Here is a 25600-nt window from a genome sequence, read left to right on the forward strand (position 1 = left end):
ATAAAACATTAAGATACTTATCTATGGACAAGGAATGCCCTGGATCCTATTAAGCCTTCCCTGTCCTCTCTTGAACCCCTTGTTCCACTGTCATCACACCATTTTTGTGTTTTGTTTTTTGCTTTGGGAAGATTTGAAAGCACTCTTGTACCCAAGTGTTTCCTAATATGGGCGGCTCTGTACTACACATGCGCAATACAGAGCCACCGGTCTTCCTAAGCACTCTGACACGAGTGCTTCCGAAGCCTCTCAAGGGCTCACAGACACCCATCGACCAATTGGTCGGGTTCACACAACGGGGGTGACAACAATAGAACGAAGGAAGGAAGAGAAGACAGGGAAGGCTCTATAGGAACGAAGGAAGCAAGAGAAGACAGGGAAAGCTCTATAGGATGCAGAGAGTTCACATTCAGAAGGCAAATATTTGACTTTCGTTTTGCCATTAAACCTTAACTGCAAGGAGCTCTGTAGAAGCACCAGCAACAATTACTTTTATCAATGTGTCCACAAATATCTGACTGGAGGTTTTGTAGGGATCACAAACACAATCTTCTAATAACTGGGTACTTGTAGCCACCTTTCAGTGTATGCTTTGCACAGGTTAATTTTTAAGTGCAAATCCATCCACTTTTTAAGCTATGGATAATTAAGAGAGTGACAAACTACTGTAAGGCTTAAAGTGGAATATAACCCAGCATTTCATCTTTGCTCTAAAACATTATTATTTACAGCATATTATAGGCAACCAGCATTTTTTTTTTTTTACTAGACCAGCATTGGAAGGGTTACACACAGAGCTTGAAAGTTCAGTGTAGTGAAATGTAGACGCATCCGAACTTGTAGATTATGTTATCTTGTGTTTACTTAAGGGCTCGTTCCCACTGTTGCGACGCGATTTCGGCCGCATTCCGACGCTTGTAAAAACGCATGCGGATGCGTTTCCGCATGCGTTTTTACCCGCGATTTCGCATGCGATTTCGCATGGCAGGGTGCCATGCGAAATTAACCATGACACTGCCAGGGCAAAATAAAATTGAAAAAGGTGCGAAATCGCGGGTAAAAACGCATGTAACAAACGCATGCGTTTTTACTATTAAATACATTAGCGGCGATTCGCACGGATTCCCGACGCAGGCGAAATCGTTGGCTCTTTTGTGCGTTTTTTTCACGCTGAAAAAAACGCACCTCAACAACGCTACAGTGGAAACAGGCCCATCCACTTGTATTACATGTGCGGATCTGCATGCGTTGGACGCATGCAGATTCGCGATAGTGGAAACGAGCCCTAAATGTATCAAGTGAGGAATGTGACACATTCTCTGACTGTGGAGAAGCAGCTCCACACGAAGTCAAAGCATCTCTGCCTGAATGAATGAGTGAATAAAACCAGTTAATAAAATGCAAAGTCAGCACAAAGCAAAAAAACCTGTACTTTTGGGAACCTATAACTGCTAAATAAATAATAATACTTATGCACAAATGCAAATACGATAACCGTATGGCATATAAAAAAGTAGGAAAACATGTTTTTATTGAATATTATGTCAGGGTTTTAAACAACTTTAACAAGCTTTAGTAGTACAATGTGTTTTGGGGTGTATTTTTACACATACCCATGCTGGGTGGGAGAAATAACTCTGTAAATGGACAATTGTGTGTAAAAAAAAAATCAAAAGATTGTCATTTACAGAGGTATTTCTCCCACCCAGCATGGGTATGTGTAAAAATACACCCCAAAACACATTGTACTACTTCTCCCGAGTATGGCAATACCACATGTGTGGCACTTTTTTGCACCCTAACTGCGCTAAAGGGCCCAAAGTCCAATGAGTACCTTTAGGATTTCACAGGTCATTTTGCGAAATTTGATTTCCAGACTACTCCTCACGGTTTAGGGCCCCTAAAATGCCAGTTCAGTATAGGAACCCCACAAATGACCCCATTTTAGAAAGAAGACACCCCAAGGTATTCCGTTAGGAGTATGGTGAGTTCATAGAAGATTTTATTTTTTGTCACAAGTTAGTGGAAAATGACACTTTGTGAAAAAAACAATAAAAATCAATTTTCCGCTAACTTTTGACAAAAAATAAAATCTTCTATGAACTCACCATACTCCTAACGGAATACCTTGGGGTGTCTTCTTTCTAAAATGGGGTCATTTGTGGGGTTACTATACTGCCCTGGCATTTTAGGGGCCCTAAACCGTGAGGAGTAGTCTTGAAACCAAATGTCGCAAAATGACCTGTGAAATCCTAAAGGTACTCATTGGACTTTGGGCCCCTTAGTGTACTTAGGGTGTAAAAAAGTGCCACACATGTGGTACCGCCGTACTCAGGAGAAGTAGTATAATGTGTTTTGGGGTGTATTTTTACACATACCCATGCTAAGTGGGAGAAATATCTCTGTAAATGACAATTGTTTGATTTGTTTTACACACAATTGACCATTTACATAGAAATTTCTCCCACCCAGCATGGGTATGTGTAAAAATACACCCCAAAACACATTATACTACTTTTCCTGAGTACGGCGGTACCACATGTGACACTTTTTTGCAGCCTAGGTGCGCTAAGGGGCCCAACGTCCTATTCACGGGTCATTTTGAGGCATTTGTTTTCTAGACTACTCCTCGCGGTTTAGGGCCCCTAAAATGCCAGGGCAGTATAGGAACCCCACAAGTGACCCCATTTTAGAAAGAAGACACCCCAAGGTATTACGTTAGGTGTATGGCGAGTTCATAGAAGATTTTATTTTTTGTCACAAGTTAGTGAAAAATGACACTTTGTGAAAAAAACCCAATAAAAATCAATTTCCGCTAACTTTTGACAAAAAATAAAATCTTCTATGAACTCGTCATACACCTAACAGAATACCTTGGGGTGTCTTTTTTTCTAAAATGGGGTCACTTGTGGGGTTCCTATACCGCCCTGGCATTTTACGGGCCCAAAACCGTGAGTAGTCTGGAAACCAAATGTCTCAAAATGACTGTTCAGGGGTATAAGCATCTGCAAATTTTGATGACAGGTGGTCTATGAGGGGGCGAATTTTGTGGAACCGGTCATAAGCAGGGTGGCCTTTTAGATGACAGGTTGTATTGGGCCTGATCTGATGGATAGGAGTGCTAGGGGGGTGACAGGAGGTGATTGATGGGTGTCTCAGGGGGTGGTTAGAGGGGAAAATAGATGCAATCAATGCACTGGGGAGGTGATCGGAAGGGGGTCTGAGGGGGATCTGAGGGTTTGGCCGAGTGATCAGGAGCCCACACGGGGCAAATTAGGGCCTGATCTGATGGGTAGGTGTGCTAGGGGGTGACAGGAGGTGATTGATGGGTGTCTCAAGGTGTGATTAGAGAGGGGAATAGATGCAAGCAATGCACTGGCGAGGTGATCAGGGCTGGGGTCTGAGGGCATTCTGAGGGTGTGGGCGGGTGATTGAGTGCCCTAGGGGCAGATAGGGGTCTAATCTGATAGGTAGCAGTGACAGGGGGTGATTGATGGGTAATTAGTGGGTGTTTAGGGTAGAGAACAGATGTGAACACTGCACTTGGGAGGTGATCGGACGTCGGATCTGCGGGCGATCTATTGGTGTGGGTGGGTGATCAGATTGCCCGCAAGGGGCAGGTTAGGGGCTGATTGATGGGTGGCAGTGACAGCGGGTGATTGATGGGTGGCAGTGACAGGGGGTGATTGATGGGTGATTGATAGGTGATTGACAGGTGATCAGTGGGTTATTACAGGGAAGGACAGATGTAAATAATGCCCTGGCGAATTGATAAGGGGGGGTCTGAGGGCAATCTGAGCGTGTAGGCGGGTGATTGGGTGCCCGCAAGGGGCAGATTAGGGTCTGATCTGATGGGTAACAGTGACAGGTGGTGATAGGGGGTGATTGATGGGTAATTAGTGGGTGTTTAGAGGAGAGAATAGATGGAAACACTGCGCTTGGGTGGTGATCTGATGTCGGATCTGCGGGCGATCTATTGGTGTGGGTGGGTGATCAGTTTGCCCGCAAGGGGCAGGTTAGGGGCTGATTGATGGGTGGCAGTGACAGGGGGTGATTGATGGGTGATTGACAGGTGATCAGTGGGTTATTACAGGGAAGGACAGATGTAAATAATGCCCTGGCGAATTGATAAGGGGTGGTCTGAGGGCAATCTGAGCGTGTAGGCGGGTGATTGGGTGCCCGCAAGGGGCAGATTAGGGTCTGATCTGATGGGTAACAGTGACAGGTGGTGATAGGGGGTGATTGATGGGTAATTAGTGAGTGTTTAGAGGAGAGAATAGATGGAAACACTGCGCTTGGGTGGTGATCTGATGTCGGATCTGCGGGCGATCTATTGGTGTGGGTGGGTGATCAGTTTGCCCGCAAGGGGCAGGTTAGGGGCTGATTGTTGGGTGGCAGTGACAGGGGGTGATTGATGGGTGATAGGTGATTGACAGGTGATCAGTGGGTTATTACAGGGAAGGACAGATGTAATTAATGCACTGGTGAATTGATAAGGGGGGGGGGGGGGTCTGAGGGCAATCTGAGCGTGTGGGCGGGTGATTGGGTGCCCGCAAGGGGCAGCTTAGGGTCTGATCTGATAGGTAACAGTGACAGGTGGTGATAGGGGGTGATTGATGGGTGATTGATGGGTAATTAGTGGGTGTTTAGAGAAGATAACAGATGTAAACAATACATTTGGGAGGTAATCTGACGGCGGGTTTGCGGGCGATCTAATGGTGTGGGTGGGTGATCAGATTGCCCGCAAGAGGCAGGTTAGGGGCTGATTGATGGGTGGCAGTGACAGGGGGTGATTGATGGGTGATAGGTGATTGACAGGTGATCAGTGGGTTATTACAGGGAAGAACAGATGTAATTAATGCACTGGTGAATTGTTAAGGGGGGGTCAGAGGGCAATCTGAGCGTGTGGGCGGGTGATTGGGTGCCCGCAAGGGGCAGATTAGGGTCTGATCTGATAGGTAAAAGTGACAGGTGGTGATAGGGGGTGATTGATGGGTGATTGATGGGTAATTAGTGGGTGTTTAGAGGAGAGAATAGATGTAAACAATGGATTTGGGAGGTGATCTGATGTCGGATCTGCGGGCGATCTATTGGTGTGGGGGGGTGATCAGATTGCCCGCAAGGGGCAGGTTAGGGGCTGATTGATGGGTGGCAGTGACAGGGGGTGATTGACGGGTGATTGACAGGTTATCAGGGAAGATAGATGCATACAGTACACAGGGGGGGGTCTGGGGAGAATCTGAGGGGTGGGGGGGGGGGGGGGGTGATCAGGAGGGGGCAGGGGGATAAAAAAAAAATAGCGTTGACAGATAGTGACAGGGAGTGATTGATGGGTTATTAGGGGGGTGATTGGGTGCAAACAGGGGTCTGGGGGGTGGGCAAGGGGGGGGGTCTGAGGGGTGCTGTGGGCGATCAGTGGGCGGGGGGGGGGGGGGCAGATCAGTGTGTTTGGGTGCAGACTAGGGTGGCTGCAGCCTGCCCTGGTGGTCCCTCGGACACTGGGACCACCAGGGCAGGAGGCAGCCTGTATAATACACTTTGTATACATTACAAAGTGTATTATACACTTTGTAGCGGCGATCGCGGGGTTAACATCCCGCCGGCGCTTCCGTATGGCCGGCGGGATGTTACGGCGGGTGGGCGGAGCCAGTTGCCGGGGGAAGCGCGCGTCATCAATGACGCGATCGCTCCCCCGGCATGCCTAAAGGACGCGCCGCCTGAAGGCGTATTGCGGTCCTTTAGGCGTCCACTTTGCCGCCGCCCATGGGCTGTGGGCGGTCGGCAAGTGGTTAACACATCTCAGGCCAGAAACCCACTAGGAGCCATTTCTAATCGCTAGTGATTTGAAAAAGCTTTTGCTAATGCGATGCTATGGGGAATTTTTATAAAATCACATCACTCAGGAGGAATCACACCCATAGCATTACATTAGCAAGAGTTTTCAAATCACAAATCAGAACAATTGCTCCTAGTGGCTTTCTGGCCTCAGGTATGACTTTCCCTTCATAGGCAGAGGTTTCCTCTTACTTCCAATCAGGTTTCCCCAGCAAGCATAAGGTGTAATCTAATAGAGGTTTTAACCCTCATCTACCCTAAATAAAAACAGACCTTCAATTTTACATCTAGTTACTATGAAAGGCCGAGCTGTGCTGAATAGGTATATCACACTTGCCCACTCTTCTCATTCAACGTTTGGATTACACTTAGTACACCACTGAATTGAAACGCTTCCACATGAACCAAACCAGTGGACAACCCCAGAAAGGTGCATGCTGAAGGGCAGCAGTGTTAACCTAGGTGGTGGCAGTGGTACATTATTAAACTTTTAGCAAAAGCACTACTAAACAAAACTCTACAGTTATTCTTACCATTAATGTTAAACAGTCGACAGCTTTTTAATGATGTCTCATACCCTACTACAAGGTCTTCAATAATCTCCACCTGGGGACATGTAAAATAATGTAGTTCAGTCACCAATGTGTAAATTACATTCTAATATCATTTATATAAAAATAAAAGCAATGCCTACCTTTTCCTTATCACCGTACAATGACCGCAAAGTATTGAAAACAGGAGGACACCCTTTGCTAAAGTTCATTCTCAAGTATTTATCCAAACATACTCTAAATTTTTCACCTACAAATACAAACAGAGCAATTTTAGTGAACATAAAATATGGCATTAGATGTCTAGGAGCTGGAAAACACATTTCTTTACATACCAGTTAGGAAGTTTAAAGGCAGTCTTCTTGGCACCAAACCCCTTGGATATTTCGTCCAGCTGTCCGAATAAATCTTCAGTCTGTCTTCCACAGTTTCTACAAATCCATACAAACATTTTTATTACATGGTTTGCTCTACTTGCAAAGTAAAACACCGAAACCACCAATTCTATCCAAAAGTAAACATTCAGCTGAGTAAAATGTAAAGTATTTAAATGAAATGAAAGTTTTGTTTTGAAGACAGATAGATTAGAACATATATGGTATTTATCGCTTTCCACACTGAAGATGTTACTTCAACTGCGTATGGTGTCACCAGTTACAAGAAGCGGTCTAGCTTGTCCAGACAGACAGCATGAAATGGACTTTTTAGTGATGTTGGGAAGGGTCGGCAAGCTTTGTCACAGCTGACCGGATTCCCTCAAACTGTAGCATCAGCAGAACCGGAAGTCAGGAGAATCTCACAGAGACAGCAATAAAATACATAACATTTCTTAAACAATTAGGATTATTCTTAGGATTATTATTTTTTTAAACAGAAGTTCATGTCCAATACAAACCAGTCAAGCATACACTCGAACGGTTCCTATGCTCAGACCACACCGCTGCCCCATGTACTTTTGTTACTATGTTAACCAGATTTTTCCTAATCACTGTAATAAATCTAATGCCACTGAACTCTGAAGTGGCCACAAGGATTAGCCTCAAAAGAGTTTCCTTATAGCAGTGAAGTGGAAGAAACTCCTAGCACTTTGATTTGCGCCTCTGGCGGTTTGATTCTTTCCAGATATTGGGTCTAAAAGCCGTACAATTTATTCACAAGCTTTTAGACCATAATAACAAGAAAGGAAAAAAAAAAAACATACCACAGAGAGATCTGCAGCAGCTCCTGAACATAACTCACTGAGGCACGGGATTACCGCTCTGAGCTGCGGATTTCTGTCCCGAGCCTGGCTCGGGATTACCGCTAAGGAGGTTAAGAATGACAATCATCAATGAGGGCTCTGAACCAGCGTTCTCAAACTCAGAGCTACTCTGCCTTTAATAAGTTTTACGTTTTGTCACTCAAAATATTCCATAACGGATTTGGGTGACAATATCAGGTCAGATGATACTCCCCAGCATTGGATTTTTTACCCAGCAGATTGCTGAATATTATGCAGAAGGTGGTCTATTGAGTTGTGTACATGTTCGCATGGCGAAAGCTGGAACGAGCACCAAAAATGATTATAAAATATAGTCTGGGTGGAAAAAATGTCAATGTCTATTGCTTGAAGGGAGCTACAACAGTTCTAACCTTCAAGCCTTGTTTTAGGACTGGGACTCACAACAAAACGATATCACAATCTCTAGCGTTTTGTGGTAGCACTTTGTAAGAAATTTTAGAAGCGGTTTTCGCGTTCCAACACTACATTAGAGCGTAAACGCTCACAAAATGCTGCATGCCCTTTGATTGTGATTAGCTCTAATCACAATCAATCTAGTGAGTTCACCTCCATCCACTTTCATTGGCAAAACGTTTTTGAAATTGCCGGCGAGTGTGGGCGATCCAAAAACGCTTACAAAAGCGTCAGTGTTCTCCCTAGAGCCATTTAAGTGGGCGGGCCGCCCGGGTAAATGCTTTTACCGCCCGGACGTTATTTATAGCCTCCTTCCATGGCTGGCTGAAGGTCTTTGATCTTCACTTTTCTATTCAGTTCAGCGGCAGCGGCGATGTCAACGCAGAGCAGACAGCCCACGCTGTCAGTCAGAGACATGATCTCCCCCTCCTTCTCAGCTTCTTCCTATCAGCAGCGTGGAAGAGGGGCGGGGAAAGCTCGTAACAGCACAGAGCAGAGGAGTGTGACCGCGGGAGCTTTGAAGGAGCTGGAGGGCGGGGCGTACACCGAGGGAGCAGACTGACTTGCATGGCTCTATTCCTTATGGTGAGTAGAGATGGGAAGTTCGGATCTTTTCAATGATCCGGATGATTCGAATCGGATCATTGAAAAGATCCGGATCTTTGATCCGAATCTCGGATCATTTTACAAGGGAAGCATTCCGGGGGTGAAATGACTAGCAGGACAGGAGAAAGGGAGGGGGATGGACACTCAGAAAAGGGGAGAAGATGGACAGAGGGCAGGGAGTGGACAGAGAAGGGAGGAGGGAAGCAGAGCAGAAATGTTTGCTTGCACACAATACCCACATTCCGCAGTCATATGCTTTACATATATTTCACCTACATGTTCATCTGTATACCTTGAATGGAAACGTCGCACAGTGATAGAAAGCATTCCCCAAAGATAAGTGCAGCTGTTAAGAGCAGTGCAGGATGCCCAGCAATCACAGTGCCTGCAAAGTTACTGAGCTGTGCTGAGCTGAGCCAAACGTTTCCCATGTGTTCACTGTGCACAACTACGGAACAGACAGCCTATAATGAGCAGCACGTTATAGCCAGTATGTGTGCTCTACACATATCTGGCAGTGGCACCCATGTCCCCTCTACCTGTCCCTGTGCAAGGCTGGCTCCCCTGAGTCCCCTCCAACAGAGCGATCCATCTCTGCTCTGCTTCCAGGACCCCGCTGCCCGCTGAGAGGGGCAGTGTCGCTCCTGGCCCCGCCCCTTTTGCGATCCGAATCACTCATTTTGATGATTCGACTCACAAAATAGATTCGGATCAAAGATCCGAATCGTTCATGATCCGGACAACACTAATGTCAGTGCAGAAGCACAAAGCCCCTTCCTCTCCCCCTCCCTTCCATTCATCAGATAAGCTTTAATGTGTCTGTGGGCCGCTCATTAACAAATCAAAATGTTTATTTACTCCAAATTGTTCAAGCATTGAGAATTTACACTACCAGGGATGTGTCATGAGAGCTATAAGGAGCAGTTTACAGCCAGATGCAGGAGAAGCCATTCACTCAGCCTCCTATCTCACTACACACACCTTTGTAATCTAACACCAAATGTCTTTCTCTAGTTTAAATTAACCCCTGATTCTCCAGCTTTCAGAATCTGCACATGGATGGCTAAATGTTCAGTTTAGCCTGCCTGGTCTCAACTGTTATGCTTAGTTCACAATGCAATTTTCTCTGATTGACGGTCCAATCTGTTATTTCCAACACGTCTTATCTGATTCCCAATCGCTTTTCTAATCACGTCTATACAAAATGAATCAGAAAAATGATCGAGAATCAGATCAGACCTGTCAGAAATAACCGATTCGACTGTCATTCTGACAGAAAATTGCATTGTGTGTACTAAGCATTATAAAGACAATCTAACTTATATGCTCACAGAGAACTGTGCTTAAAATTAGCATCGTTTTTACTAAGTCCCTACTGGGGTTCTTACCACCCCTGGTGCTGCCTGTGTGATTAGTCACCACTCTTCTCTGGCTCCTAGTGTATGTCCAGCAGCAGGAGTCATGCACATAGCATGCACCGGGCATGTTATCTGGTCATTGTCAGTCATGCATGTGATGATAGGGCTATGGCACCAAGGCCCCATTCACACTGGAATGCTTTTCAGGGGTTTTTCCAGCTCTTTGCTGATCGCCAGTGATCAGCAAAGTGCTATGACAATGTTACCTTATGGTAGCAATAATACTGCAGTTGTTATTAGTTTAAAATCGCTAATGTGCTGCCTGCAGCATTGTGGGAGCGTTCACAATGTTACTCTTTCCCAAAAGAGATGTCCCCCTCTCCACCCAGATTGGTGCCAACCTCTCCCGACCCAGCGTAACTCTCCCTCTGCCCTTAGTATTAGTTTACTTCCTCACCCAGTAGCACCCAGCGTGACCTTAATTCATCACCCGGCTACTTTTCCATGCCACCCGGCTGGAAAATATTTCTGGGGAGAACACTGAGCGTACTAGTGGGTTCCAGCCTTTACAGCTGGAACTGCACTGAGCTGGAAAGGTTTAATCATGGCTAGACTAAGCAGAAGCGCTGTTCTCTGTTGCCAGTTAAGCAATAGGGAATACTCTAGTATTATCGGTGTAGGGCGAGTTGATGCAATGCATGTTGTGGTGCACTGCTGCATGTAAACTCACTGCCCATACTATTCGTCATGTTCATTTCTTTGCCTTGTAACAGACTATGTTATTCAAATTAAATTTCTACAGTACTTTTCTGGATAATGTGTGTGAAAACATGAATATTACACAGCAATTGTACATGCTATTAACAGGCGCATAACGCAACGCACATAATGCAAACTCAGCCAAAATCAATTTAGTTTTTACATAATTTGCACACTAGCCAATAAGCATCATGTGATTCTAAGCTTTTCAAAAACGGTTTCATGTGGAAAACTGATATTTAAAGGGACCCTGAGCTTACATTAAAACAGGCTAATGAACTTACCTGGGGCTTCTTCTAGCCCGCCATAGTTGATAAAGTCCCTCGGTGTCTTCCGGGTTCCCTCTGTTCTGCACGTAGCAGCTCCGTTAAGTGGAGACTTCGGCCAAAGTTGTAAGACAGTGTGCCTGTGCGGCTCCTATGCGCGCCTGTTTCCGTAAGAGTTATGCACATTTCATTCTTTCAACAACAGGATGTGCGCAGGTGCTTACGGCGACTTTGGCCAAAGTCGCCACTTAACGGAGCCGCTGGGGCAGAATGGACGACGCCAAGGGTCTTTATCAACTATGATGGGCTGGAGGAAGCCCCAGGTAAGTTCATTAGCTTATTTTAATGTCAGATCAGGGTCCCTTTAACATCTGTATTTAACCACTTCACCACTGAGGGGTTTTACCCCCTGAGCACCAGAGCAATTTTCACCTTTCAGCGCTCCTTCCATTCATTCGTCTATAACTTTATTATTACTTATCGCAATGAAATGAACTATATCTTGTTTTTTTCGCCACCAATTAGGCTTTCTTTAGGTGGGACATTATGCCAAGAATTATTTTTTTCTAAATGTGTTTTAATGGGAAAATAGGAAAAATGTGGGGAAAAAAATAATTATTTTTTAGTTTTCGGCCATTATAGTTTTTAAATAATGCATGCTACTGTAATTAAAACCCATGAAACGTATTTGCCCTTTTGTCCCGGTTATAAAACCATTTAAATTATGTCCCTATCACAATGTTTGGCGCCAATATTTTATTTGGAAATAAAGGTGCATTTTTTTCAGTTTTGTGTCCATCCCTAATTACAAGCCCATAGTTTATAAAGTAACAGTGTTATACCCTCTTGACATAAATATTTAAAAAGTTCAGTCCCTAAGGTAACTATTTATGTATTTTTTTTAATTGTAAATTTTTTATTTTTTTTTAATTACAAAAAAAAAAAAATGGGGAGTGTGGGAGGTAATGAGTTAATTTTATGTGTAAAAGTCATTTATTTGTATGTGAAAAATGTGTAGGGTGTAGTTTACTATTTGGCCACAAGATGGCCACAGTAACTTTTTGTTTTAATGCGACCTCCAAGCTTCCTTCCGGAAGCTTGGAGGAAGTATAATGAGCATGGACACGTGAGTTTTTTCTCACAATGATCGCGCTGCCCATAGGAGAGCAGCTGATCATTGCGGGGCTTAGATCAACGAACGGGAATGGATTTTCCCGTTCATTGATCTCTGGGCGAGCGGGCGGCGGCGGTTTTACTAGCGGCGGGCGGCGTGTTTACGAGCGGGAGCGCGGGCAGCGTCGGGAACGCGGAAAGTACGTGTTTCTCCGTCCCTGGTTTTTAAAGGATGGAAAAAGGGGCGGAGAAATACGTACGCGCGGGGGTAAAGTGGTTAATCACCACAACAAATGACTTGAGTATAAAGTGAAAGGTAGGAGATTTATTTTGCTCTCTAGCTTTAAGAAACATGTGAAACTGCATTTTATATCTTTTGCCTATAATTAACCAGTTCACCCACAAGGGTTTTTACCCTAACAGACAAGAGCACTTTTCACCTGTAAGTGCTCCTCCCTTTTATTACTAAATAACTTTTTTACTACTTATCCCAAGAAAATGATCTATACCATAGCTAAAATACAGAATCTGCCATTGCTAATTTTTGTTAATATGGCCCTATTTCCCCCTTAGATTTTTCATTAGTAAGGTAAATAAGGGACTACACCATTACAAGTTTTTTTTAACATGTGATGCAGCCATGTCAGAAAAAATGTTCTTAGGAAGAGTCAGTCATGTAACCCAGTGATCACTTCAGAAAACAGGCAGCTGCCAGAAAAGTGGGAGCTGTTTCTCGAGCACAGGGTGGGTCACATGAACCAGCCTCACTTTCTCCCTCTTCTACTGAGATATTAACTCCTAGTGGCCAGTGATGCAAATGACAAATTGTGGCTGGAAGAGCTTTACCACAGGAATACCCCAAAATGAGCATAGTTAAGGATAAACCGATTTTTGTATGCTGCTGAATATATATACTTGCCTGGTTTAAGGGCATTCTCCAAACCCTTATAATAGGCCCAATTCTCAGGACTCCTTTCTTGCAAACACTGGTAAACCTCAGCTGCCTCCTCAAGTCGACCCAAGTGCAGCAATAACTCTCCTGAAAAAAAATGGCAAAAAATGGCATCAATGTGATAATAGAAATCTAACCTGTAACAGTCCACAAAGAGAATAGTTAGTCTTTCCTCCATCATAACTAATGCACTTTACAGGATCTAAAGAAAAAAATAATTTGCCAGACAATCATTTTGTTTCTTTGTCACAAAACTGAAGTAGACAACTTGCATAAACCTTTGCCCTTCTTTGGGTTAAAAATGAGGAAAAACAAGATTTTTGGTGGTCTTACTTATCAATACATTGTGTAAAATGGCATTGTATTAATTTCATGGTAAAAAAATGTGAGAAGCATTTCTATTTCACCAATAAAAAGTGACCAAGCAGTAGGAAAAGTGGAGCTAGATAGCTATACAGTATACACTTTAATGAGAACATTTTTCACCATTTCATGACCAAGTACTTTCATAGTGTGCATCTATTATTGGCAGTCATGGATTAGTTAAACTTAGAATGTTGAAATACTTCAAAATGACAAGACGTTCTATGGCTCTTGAAAGTTGTGGTTGGATGTTATTATGGCATTATTAATGAGGATATACAGTACATTAAGAGCAGTTTACTGTAGATTTTAAGTTTAATTATTACATTTCAACTCAAAACTTGCACAACCAGGAGCTGCAGGCTCTTCAAAAGTCCTCAACTGTATTAAGCATCCTATTTTAACTTAATTGGCACATTGCAACAGGTGTACAGTAAAACCCTGTGAAACAAGACCATAGAACAACCAACCTCCCTCATCCCCATCCTCTCCACTGAGATGGTGCTGACACTACTTTAACACTAGTCCACAGCTCTAACATGACCAGAGTACATCTTTTAAAGGTAGAGCAAGTTGCTCTGATAGTTGTAAACAAAGTGCACAACTGTGGCACTTATGTACATTCTACCAAACCTGAGCATTTAATTATGCACAACTGAGTAGTGCCTTGTTGCCACTGGTGCCAGCAGCACTTGTGCCAATATGAATATGCATCCGAATCCACTAACCATGACATGCACAGCTAGGAATCAATCACCGCCACGTGGGCCGGAGCGAATTGCGCCGGTGCAGTAGTTCTGCGCCTGCGCAGTCAGCTTTGCCCCACGTGGCGGTGATTGACAGCGCCACTCGCGCAGGCGCAGTACAGGTCGCCCTGACGTCATCGCCGGGGACCGGGACGGAGCTGCGGCGAACGGCTGAAGGGAGAGCTGCGGCAAGGGACATGCTGGGAGCTTGGAGCTGGAGGAAGTAAGTAGCACACTTATTTTGGTAAGATTGCCTGATAACTCCTTTAAGGGGACTTTTTACAGGCTACAGAAAAAGCATCTTAAAGGGAAGGTTCAGGGAGGGTGGGTTAAAAATAAAAATCAATTTCCACTAACCTGGGGCTTCCTCCAGCCCGTGGCAGGCAGGAGGTGCCCTCGCCGCCGCTCCGCAGGCTCCCGGTGGTCTCCGGGGGCGGTGGCGCGCCCGACCTGGCCAGGCCGGCTGCCAGGTCGGGCTCTTCTGCGCTCCAAGGCCCGGAACTTCTGCGTCCCACGCCGGCGCTCTGACGTCATCGGACGTCCTCCGGGCTCTACTGCGCATGCGCAGAACTACTGCGCATGCGCAGTAGAGCATGGAGGACGTCCGATGACGTCAGAGCGCCGGCGTGGGACGCAGAAGTTCCGGGCCTTGGAGCGCAGAAGAGCCCGACCTGGCAGCCGGCCTGGCCAGGTCGGGCGCGCCACCGGAGACCACCGGGAGCCTGCGGAGCGGCGGCGAGGGCACCTCCTGCCTGCCACGGGCTGGAGGAAGCCCCAGGTTAGTGGAAATTGATTTTTAACCCACCCTCCCTGAACCTTCCCTTTAAGAGGAGTGGGAGCAATGGGCTGGTGCAAACTAATCCAAACTGAGCAGAGGAAGGGTTACTGCAGCTTTAGATGGGCCTTAAGACTTAAAACTTTCAGTATATCCCCTCACTGCTCCTTGTAGGACAGTGCAGCTCATTTGCAGATTCCGTGGAGCCTGGTAATCCAAACCCCATTTTCGTTGCTATCTGCACCAGCCCTCTCCTTGCGAAGATAGATGAGTGACAGATGGCCTACACACTCTGAATGCCCTACAGTCTCAACAGGAGAGCTGCAAACAACAGCTCATAATTCATAAATCACAGTATTTGGAATTTTTTAAAAATGTATTCACGTTTTATCTTACTAAAGGGCTAGTAAAGATATGAAAACGTGCAAAAAGTACCTTTTGTTTCCTCAACTGCTAACTTGTCACAGATTTGCTTTTCATAGGTACAAAGATGATCTAACGCCTCTTTAAAGAGCTCAGCTTCACGAAGAACTTGATTCTGATAGAGCAGTAGTTCACTATACTCATAATCAACTTTGTCTGGGGAAGTCTGAAAAAAAAAAAAAAAGCAGAGCATTACTTTTAAGGAATTAAACGCATTACACTAAACACCAAATAGAGAAAAAATAAAATGACAAAAAATAAGCATAATAAAAACAACTTGTAGGGGGCACTATATTTAACCAATACCAGCTTTTTACCTGTTCAAGCTGAAGCATACACTATAATTAAATTTTAAAGTTTTATACTCCAGTCTGAATAAAACTCCTAATCACTTTACTAGCAGTTGGCTAGTTAGAGCAGTTTACAGTTTCACTTAACAAAAATAAAGGTGCCCATACACTTACTCGATTTCCCGCCAATACACAGTAGATTCGATCACTGATCGAATCTGCTGTGAAATCGATGCGCAAATGCTGACCGATTTCCGTACGAAATCGTTGGATCCCGCTGATCTGTCCGCGCTGAAAATTTCACTCGATCGCCAGCAGGTCGGGAGTGCATCGATAGCGGCGTTCGAACGACCGACGCTAGTGGCAATACATTACCTGTACCGCCGGCGCGTGTCCCCGCGGTCCCTTCTCCGCGCTGGGCTCCGTCTGGCTTCACTTACTTCCTGTCGGGGAACTTTAAACAATAGAGTGCCCTCTACTGTTTAAACTTCCCCCGACAGGAAGTAAAGTGAAGCTGAAGCCCAGAGCACGGAAGAGACAGCGGAGACCGGGGGACTCGCGCCGGCTGGATCAGGTAATGTATGCGGGGGGGGGGTGGAGCATGGGGGGGGGGCGGCGGCGGATCCGCAGATTGTGAATAGATTTAATAGTGAAATCTATTCAAAATCGGTTTGCAGTGTAGGCAGCCAATAGATCCCTCTTTGATTAGATCACAGAGAGATCTATTGGCTGATCGATCTGGTGGCAATCGACCAGTGTATGGCTGCCTTAAGAAGTTTCTGCATTTGAAATCATCCCCATTGCAGCCCTACTTCAGTTGAAGGTGGTCTTATAACCTATGTCCTATCAGGCAGGTATAGGTTTACACATGTGTAACCACCTCCCCGCACGTGATGTGGAAAGGGGGGGGGGGGGGAGAATGGCTTACAGGCCATTCTCCAGGATGAAGAAAATAAACTAAAACTTTCTGCAGCCTACAGGAAGGTTGGTAAGGATGCACAGAAATGCAATTCTAACCTCTACCCTTAGTGGATACAGTCACACGTAACATATACTTTAATGCACATCTCTTTTATAACACATGCATTAATAGGGACTTTGTGTAGTAACAATTTCCTCACTTTTGCTAATTCGGGACTAGTCAAGTTTAGTTTATTTTGCCAAGTCACTGCCTTGGTGCAACATATTTAAGTTTGAAGTTGTTGCTTCCACGACTAGCCACACAAGTGTTTTGCTTCCTAAGAGTCTTTTCAAGAGTGAAGATGCAGACATACAGTACATCAGCAGTTATGGCCCTTTTACACTAACTTGCATTTTGCAATCTGATTTCAATAGCTAACGGATCGCAAAAAGGCAGGGTGTAGTAAAACGAATGAAAAAGGCACCGGCCACTTCCTTGATTAGAGCAACCAGATTGCGTTGCAATTTTTTTCCCCAAGAACAATCGCCATCCTGCCATGTTTGGATACAATTGAGCTCCTATACTGTGTAAAGTAGCTTAATCGAAATCGCCTTGGTGGAAATTACTTTAAAACACAATCAAGCTGCGATGCAATCGCGTTTCATAGTGCAAAAGAGCTCTTACTTAGCAAAGCTATTTGCTAACCGATTACTTTGCTAGCAGTCAAAAGTTTTCTTATTAAGCTACTGATTTATCATTAGCTTTCAAACAGGATTAGCCCTGTACCTGGTTCTGGTTTATCCTCCACTGCACAGGTCCTGTACATTACAAAAGTGCAGTCTAAAGTTGCCCAATAACTGTACAATTTCTAGCAAAGTATTGCCCGAGCGATCAGATAAATGCAATTGGAAACAATGTTGTAATACATCGATTATTTCACAATCAACAATGCAAGCTGTCCTTCCTATCCATCATAACCGATTATAAAAAAACATTTTTCCGCCACTAAATTGTCGATCACCACTAGGATTGTTCACAGTCGATTTGGAACATCAATGAGGTTTTTTTTTTCCTGCCAATCCGATTGCATTTTTCGGATTACTCAGGCAATTCTTCGTTAAACATTATACCATCAATGAGCGCCTTAAAGTGTACCCGAGGCGGTTTTAGATGCAAAAAAAAAAGGAAAAAAAAAAAAAAAAAAGAGAGACTCAGAGGCATGTTCCCAGCTGAAGGACATGCCTCTGTGCCTTCCCGGCTCTCAGTGACCGCTAGCCCCCGCGGGGAGCAGCGGTAGTAATGGACACTGCCTAATCCTTCAGGCAGGGAACACACTTGACTTTCAGTTTTCCGCGCGCGTTTTTCTGCATACTTTTTCTGCACACCAAGTGTGTTTCCATGCAGGAAAACGCGCGCGTTTTTTCACAGCAGCTGATGTAATTGATAGGGAAAACTGCCAAAATGTGCAGAGTCATCATGCAGAATGTCAGGTTTTTTTCTGTGCGCGAACAAAATATTAAGTGTGTACTAGCTCATTGATTAACATGAGTTCTCAGTTTTTCTATGCAGAAAACGCGTACGAAAACAGTCAAGTGTGTTCCCTGCCTCAACAAATCACCCCCCACTCCCCCAGATCAGATGGCATGCTTTTTAAAAAAAAAAAATTCAGAATGGCTCGTGTTCTCTAACTAAATGTTCATCATTTCTCATCAGTTATACGACAAAAAGGAGAACTCTCCCAAAACAGTGACAAAAATGTGTCAAATTTTGTACCCCTTCCTACTCTATCCACAAATGTATTGAAAAAAAAAAATGATGATGATGATCTGGGCTGGATACCTTACAAGTAGAAGTAAAATATAACCCTAACTATTTTAACAGCATTAACAGCTGACTTTAAAGAGACTCTGAAGTCTCATTTTATTAATTTAATCTTGTTAAGCATTAGGGTTGTCGCGATATACCGGTATTGCGATATATCACGGTTTCAATGTGCATGGTTATCATACCATGCACATTGACAAAATACTGGTTTTTCCACTTCCGCATTCGCCGCCCATCACCACTCAGCGAGTCGGCTCTCAGGCGCCGGATATGACGCGCGTCCAGTGAGGACCCCAGCGGCGCACTATGGGGAGCACTTCTCCTGAGTCCTGGGCTGGCGTCATCAATGACGCTCGTTCTCGCCCAGCGTCTCTGCACTTTAAGTGAATAAAGCACTTAGGACTGAGGACTTGGCTGCTGACAATTGAGTATTTGTCCCCTGACTCCCCTCTCCCTCCCTCTGGCTCTCCACTTAATTCTAGCTACACCTATCCCTATGCTGCGGCCACCTACCACTGGCTACACCTATCCCTGGCTACCTATGCTGCGCCACCTACCACTGGCTACACCTATCCCTGGCTACCTATTCTGCACCACCTACCACTGGCTACACCCCATCCCTGGCTACCTATACTGTGGCCACCTACCACTGGCTACACCTATCCCTGGCTACCTATGCTGCGGCCACCTACCACTGGCTACACCTATCCCTGGCTACCTATGCTGCGGCCACCTACCACTGGCTACACCTATCCCTGGCTACCTATGCTGCGGCCACCTACCACTGGCTACACCTATCCCTGGCTACCTATGCTGCGGCCACCTACCACTGGCTACACCTATCCCTGGCTGCCTATGCTGCGCCACCTACCACTGGCTAAACCTATCCCTGGCTTCCTATGCTGCGGCTACCTACCACTGGCTACACCTATCCCTGGCTACCTATGCTGCGGCCACCTACCACTGGCTACACCTATCCCTGGCTACCTATTCTGCACCTCCTACCACTGGCTACACCCATCCCTGGCTACCTATGCTGCGGCCACCTACCACTGGCTACACCTATCCCTGGCTACCTATGCTGCACCACCTACCACTGGCTACACCTATCCCTGGCTCCCTATGCTGCGGCCACCTACCACTGGCTACACCTATCCTTGGCTACTTATGCTGCAGCCACCTATTACTGGCGGGTGGGGGCACATTATTTAATGTAAGGGGGTGGGGCCCAGGTCCAAATAATTGTTTAATACCGTGGAATATTTTTTGACGGTTATCATACCGTGGAATTTCATACCGTTGCAACCCTATTAAGCATTATATCCTAAGTGGAATCGCTGCAATCCCGTCGCAAAACGAGTGTTTTTTTTTAATAGAGAAAAAGCCCTGCAAAGCTCCCGGGCTCGCAGGGCTTTACTTCCTTGAAGAGGCAGAGCTTTGAGCTGTAAGCTCTGCCTCCTCCGTGGTCAATCACTGCTGATCGCTGCCTACCCCTCTCTGTCTTCTTTCACTGAGAGGGGCGGGGAGAGGCGGAGATTGATTGCAGGGAGGCAGAGCTACAGCACAAAGCTCTGCCTCCCCAGGGCAGCATAATCTGTGACCTGCAAAGTCGTGGAACTTTGCAGGTCTTTTTCTCTATTAAAAAACACTAATTTTGCAGCGATTACACTTAGGATATAACGCTTAACGAGATTAAATTTAAAAAAACTGAAAAAAATGAGACTTCTGGGTCTCTTTAACCACTTGAGGACCCACCCTTTACCCCCCCTTAAGGACCAGCGCTGTTGTAGCTGATCTGTGCTGGGTGGGCTCTGCAGCCCCCAGCACAGATCAGCGTGCAGGCAGAGCGACCAGATCGCCCCCCTTTTTTCCCCACTAGGGGGATGATGTGCTGGGGGGGTCTGATCGCTCCTGCCTGCCGGGTGTTGCGGGGGGGGGGGCACCTCAAAGCCCCCCTCCGCGGCGAAATACTCCCCCTCCCTCTCCTACCTGGCCCCCCCTTGGAGATCCGGGCTGCACAGGACGCTATCCGTCCTGTGCAGCCAGTGACGGGACGTCCCGTCACATGGCGGCGATCCCCGGCCGCTGATTGGCCGGGGATCGCCGATCTGCCTTATGGCGCTGCTGCCTAGCAGCGCCGTACAAATGTAAACAAAGCGGATTATTTCCGCTTGTGTTTACATTTAGCCTGCGAGCCGCCATCGGCGGCCCGCAGGCTATTCACGGAGCCCCCCGCCGTGAATTGACAGGAAGCAGCCGCTCGCACGAGCGGCTGCTTCCTGATTAATCAGCCTGCAGCTGGCGACGCAATACTGCGTCGCTGGTCCTGCAGCTGACACTTTGCCGACGCGCGGTATGAGTGCGCGGTCGGCAAGTGGTTAATAAAGCATGTATACGGGGCTGATAAACAGCCATTTGTGAGGTTACAGAAGGCTGTTATGAAGGGGAGAGCAGGGTAAATAAAATAGAGAAAAAAGGAAAGTTAATTAAGCAATTCAGTAAAGTAAGAAAGAAAAAAAAATATTTTCCCTAATTTCATTTATTGTAAAATACAACTTCAAAATATTATTGTGTAGTAATTAAAATGGTTAAATTAAAAAGTACTCCTGAACGTTTTTTTTTTTTTAACTTCCCCAGCATTATTTCCAAATTTATTGTCTAAAAGCTGTGCAATTTTTGCACAAGCTTTTAGGGCCTATTCACACTAGAAGCGCTTTTCTGAGCGTTTTGCGATTGATTCGCGGCTTTTAAAATGGCTCCCATTCACTTTCATTAAAATCGCGGAACAATCACGTAAGCGAAAATCGCTGCGATTTTTCCGCAATTTTAAAACTGCTAATCAATCGCAAAACGCTCAGAAAAGCGCTTCGTGTGAATGGGCCCTTAAACCCTAAAAACAATAAAAAAAAAAAAAAAAAAAAAAAAAAAAAAAAACATACAACAGATCTGCTGCAGCTTCTGCATATAACTCACTCAGGCACGGGATTACCACTCTGAGCTGCGGATTTCCGTCCTGAGGCTGACTCGGGATTACCGCTAAGGAGTTTAATGACCGGGTCAAAAGAATTTTTGATTGGTTTAACCCCTTCCCGACCGCCTAATGCCGATAGGCGTCGGGAAGGTGGCTCCACCAGGTCCGCCTAGCGCTGATCGGCGTCAAGTCCTGGGGGAGGAGAATAGCCGGGATCATGCGTTCGCATCCCCACTGACAACCTGCTAGGCACGATCGCGGCTGGAAGGCTAATAAAAGTAAACGCAGAGAGCGGTTGAACAGCACCTTGATCTAATGCAGCGCTCAAACGATCGTCTCTCATAGGCTGATGCCGGAGATTGGGTGTTGGGGGGGGGGGGGGGGTTGGGGGGAGGTGAGGGATTAAAATAAAGACAAAATACGTTATTTAAAAAAACAAAATTAATTTAAAAAAAATACAGATCTCAGCAGCAAATAGGTGACACCACAAGAAAGCTCTGTTTATGGCAAGAAAAAGGGTCAAGATTAATTTGTGTGTTAAGTTCTGCAGCGAGCTGTTAAAGCTTCACAGCACTGAATTGTAAACAATGGCCTGGTTACTAGGGGGGTGTAAGCCTGTGGTCATAAAGTGGTTAACAGAGGCGCCAAAATAGAATAAAATGTTTAAAAAAAAACGTTTGAGGTAGTGGTGGATTTACCTTCCACAGCAAACAAAATTCTCTTCAAATCACTGCGGTTCAAAAAAAGAAAAGCCACCGCATAACTCGCCTAATCCGGGTTTCCCTCACTGCTTTTTTCAATATCAGGTCTTGCGTTCCACCACAGCAGTGGCACTGACAAGGAAGTACGTTGGAAGTACCGTACTTCCTGGTTGACACCATTGCAGTGAAAATGCCAGGGTTTACGAGAAGACACTACAGCGGAATGGGAGAGATGACAGGATGGAAAGGACAGCGGGACAGGGGAACCAGGAGTAGGCGAGTTATTCTCTGTGGCTTTTTTTTTTTCACGGGCATGGAGGGGCAGTACAACACGATCAGGAAAGTAGAGGACATTCCTAGGAGAACTGCCACTTCCTCCCTACCCAAATTCAACATTCTTTACCAGTCCAAGATTTCAACAATAATGCGGGGACCACAGGGGGTACTGGACCACCACACATAAAATGTTCTTCATAACATGCATACACCCCCCTCTCAGTTCAGGGGTACTTTAAAGAGGCACTATTAGCAAAAACATGCCCATCAAAGTAAACACATATGTAAGTAGATAAATACTTCCTCTACTTACATAACTGATGTATTGCACTGTCCTCGGTTTCCTTCAATATAATTTGATAGTACAAATAAAGGGTCATCCTTTTCATGGCAGGGGCCATCTTGATTCCTTCGGGTATATTCTTCCCCCTCCCCGCACCCCCCTCCTCCCCGCACTTATCCCCAGCACAGCGGGGAGGAAAAGCTGCAGCTGGCAAAGACTCGCCTAACAATAGATCCAAGCGCTGCAGTTCCCCCCTATACTCTCTGCACTACCACCGGCGGCAGTGCAGAGAGTATGGGGGGAACTGCAGCGCCTGGGAACATTATTCCTGGAGTCTGTGCGCTGCCTTTATCCTTCCCCAAAGTTCTGTGCGGGGAAGAAGGATAATGCGGCGGCGGCGGGCGGCAGAAGGGGGGCGCGGACATCACACTGGAGGAGGGGGGCAGAGGACAGTGAGAGGAGATAGCCTCTAGCCCCCCTCCGTGCGCTCTTACAGCGGCTACACCGCTGCAGACAAGGGGAGAGCAGGCGGCCAATCGCAGAGCAGAGCGGTGATTGACAGAGGCTTCAGCCAATCAGCCTGCCTGTCATTTCTGTTCTGCGGCTTGCGTCCTGCAGGCATGGGGAGAGAAAAACCTCCCAGGAAAAAAAGTAAGAAGGATTTTAAGTTTTTGCATTGCCTTATTACAATCCTTTTTGTGTATGTAATAGGCTAAAAGAGAGAATAGATTTAACATATTATGCCTAACAGTTACTCTTTAACCACTTCAGGACCACAGTCTTTTCGCCCCTTAAGGACCAGAGCCTTTTTCTCCATTCAGACCACTGCAGCTTTCACGGTTTATTGCTCGGTCATACAACCTACCACCTAAATGAATTTTACCTCCTTTTCTTGTCACTAATACAGCTTTCTTTTGATGCTATTTGATTGCTGCTGCGAGTTTTACTTTTTATTATATTCATCAAAAAAGACATGAATTTTGTCAAAAAAATGACTTTTTTAACTTTCTGTGCTGACATTTTTCAAATAAAGTAAAATTTCCTATACATTTGAGCGCGAAAGTTATTCTGCTACATGTCTTTGATAAAAAAAAAAACATTCAGTGTATATTTATTGGATTGGGTAAAAGTTATAGCGTTTACAAACTATGGTGCCAAAAGTGAATTTTCCCATTTTCAAGCATCTCTGACTTTTCTGCGCACCTGTCATGTTTCATGAGGGGCTAAAATTCCAGGATAGTACAAATACCCCCCAAATGACCCCATTTTGGAAAGAAGACATCCCAAAGTATTCAGTGAGAGGCATGGTGAGTTCATAGAAGATTTTATTTTTTGTCACAAGTTAGCGGAAAATGACAGTTTGTGACAAAAAAAAAAAAAAAAAAAAGTTTCCATTTCTTCTAACTTGCGACAAAAAAAAATGAAATCTGCCACGGACTCACTATGCTCCTCTCTGAATACCTTGAAGTGTCTACTTTCCAGAATGGGGTCATTTGTGGGGTGTGTTTACTGTCCTGGCATTTGGGGGGTGCCTAATTGTAAGCACCCCTGTAAAGCCTAAAGATGCTCATTGGACTTTGGGCCCCTTAGCGCAGTTAGGCCGCAAAAAAGTGCCACACATGTGGTATTGCCGTACTCAGGAAAAGTAGTATAATGTGTTTTGGGGTGTATTTTTACACATACACATGCTGGGTGGGAGAAATATCTCCGTAAATGACAATTTTTTTATTTTTTTTACACACAATTGTCTATTTATAGAGATATTTCTCCCACTCAGCATGGGTATGTGGAAAAATACACCCCAAAACACATTATACTACTTCTCCTGAGTACGGCGATACCACATGTGTGGCACTTTTTTGCACCCTAACTGCGCTAAGGGGCCCAAAGTCCAATGAGTACCTTTAGGATTTCACAGGTCATTTTGAGAAATTTCGTTTCAAGACTACTCCTCACGGTTTAGGGCCCCTAAAATGCCAGGACAGTATAGGAACCCCACAAATTACCCCATTTTAGAAAGAAGACACCCCAAGGTATTCCGTTAGATGTATGGTGAGTTCATAGAAGATTTTTTTTTTTTGTCACAAGTTAGCGGAAATTGATTTTAATTGTTTTTTTTCACAAAGTGTCATTTTCCGCTAACTTGTGACAAAAAATAAAATCTTCTATGAACTCGCCATTCTCCTAACGGAATACCTTGGGGTGTCTTCTTTCTAAAATGGAGTCATTTGTGGGGTTCCTATACTGCCCTGGCATTTTAGGGGCCCTAAACCGTGAGGAGTAGTCTTGAAACCAAATGTGGCAAAATGACCTGTGAAATCCTAAAGGTACTCATTGGACTTTGGGCCCCTTAGCGCACTTAGGGTGCAAAAAAGTGCCACACATGTGGTACCGCCGTACTCAGGAGAAGTAGTATAATGTGTTTTGGGGTGTATTTTTACACATACCCATGCTGGGTGGGAGAAATATCTCTGTAAATGACAATTATTTGATTTTTTTTACACACAATTGTCCATTTACAGAGAGATTTCTCCCACCCAGCATGGGTATGTATAAAAATACACCCCAAAACACATTATACTACTTCTTCTGAGTACGGCGATACCACATGTGTGACACTTTTTTGCAACCTAGGTGCGCTAAGGGGCCTAACGTCCTATTCACAGGTCATTTTGAGGCATTTGGATTCTAGACTACTCCTCACGGTTTAGGGCCCCTAAAATGCCAGGGCAGTATAGGAACCCCACAAGTGACCCCATTTTAGAAAGAAGACACCCCAAGGTATTCTGTTAGGAGTATGGTGAGTTCATAGAAGATTTTTTTTTTGTCACAAGTTAGCGGAAAATGACACTTTGTGAAAAAAAAAACAATACATATCAATTTCCGCTAACTTGTGACAAAAAATAAAATCTTCTATGAACTCATCATACAC

General features: G+C 45.1%; 1 protein-coding gene across 2 annotated transcripts in view; it reads right to left on the reverse strand.

Annotated features, from left to right (window-relative positions):
• The window catches only part of NAA15 (N-alpha-acetyltransferase 15, NatA auxiliary subunit), a 111049-nt gene that overhangs the window by 37337 nt on the left and 48112 nt on the right, over nt 1-25600 (reverse strand). For both annotated transcript variants that reach the window (XR_011031290.1, XM_068279729.1), the window contains exons 6-10: nt 15435-15588; nt 13083-13202; nt 6722-6817; nt 6530-6636; nt 6369-6441 (exon numbers count right to left, since the gene is read on the reverse strand). Coding sequence is in view for 1 of the 2 variants with exons in the window: in XM_068279729.1 (XP_068135830.1) it covers nt 6369-6441; nt 6530-6636; nt 6722-6817; nt 13083-13202; nt 15435-15588 (550 nt within the window). In the remaining variant the exon portion in view is untranslated. The remainder of the gene's footprint in view (nt 1-6368; nt 6442-6529; nt 6637-6721; nt 6818-13082; nt 13203-15434; nt 15589-25600) is intronic.

Source organism: Hyperolius riggenbachi, chromosome 1, assembly GCF_040937935.1.
Source record: "Hyperolius riggenbachi isolate aHypRig1 chromosome 1, aHypRig1.pri, whole genome shotgun sequence".
Taxonomy (NCBI): Eukaryota; Metazoa; Chordata; class Amphibia; order Anura; family Hyperoliidae; genus Hyperolius; species Hyperolius riggenbachi.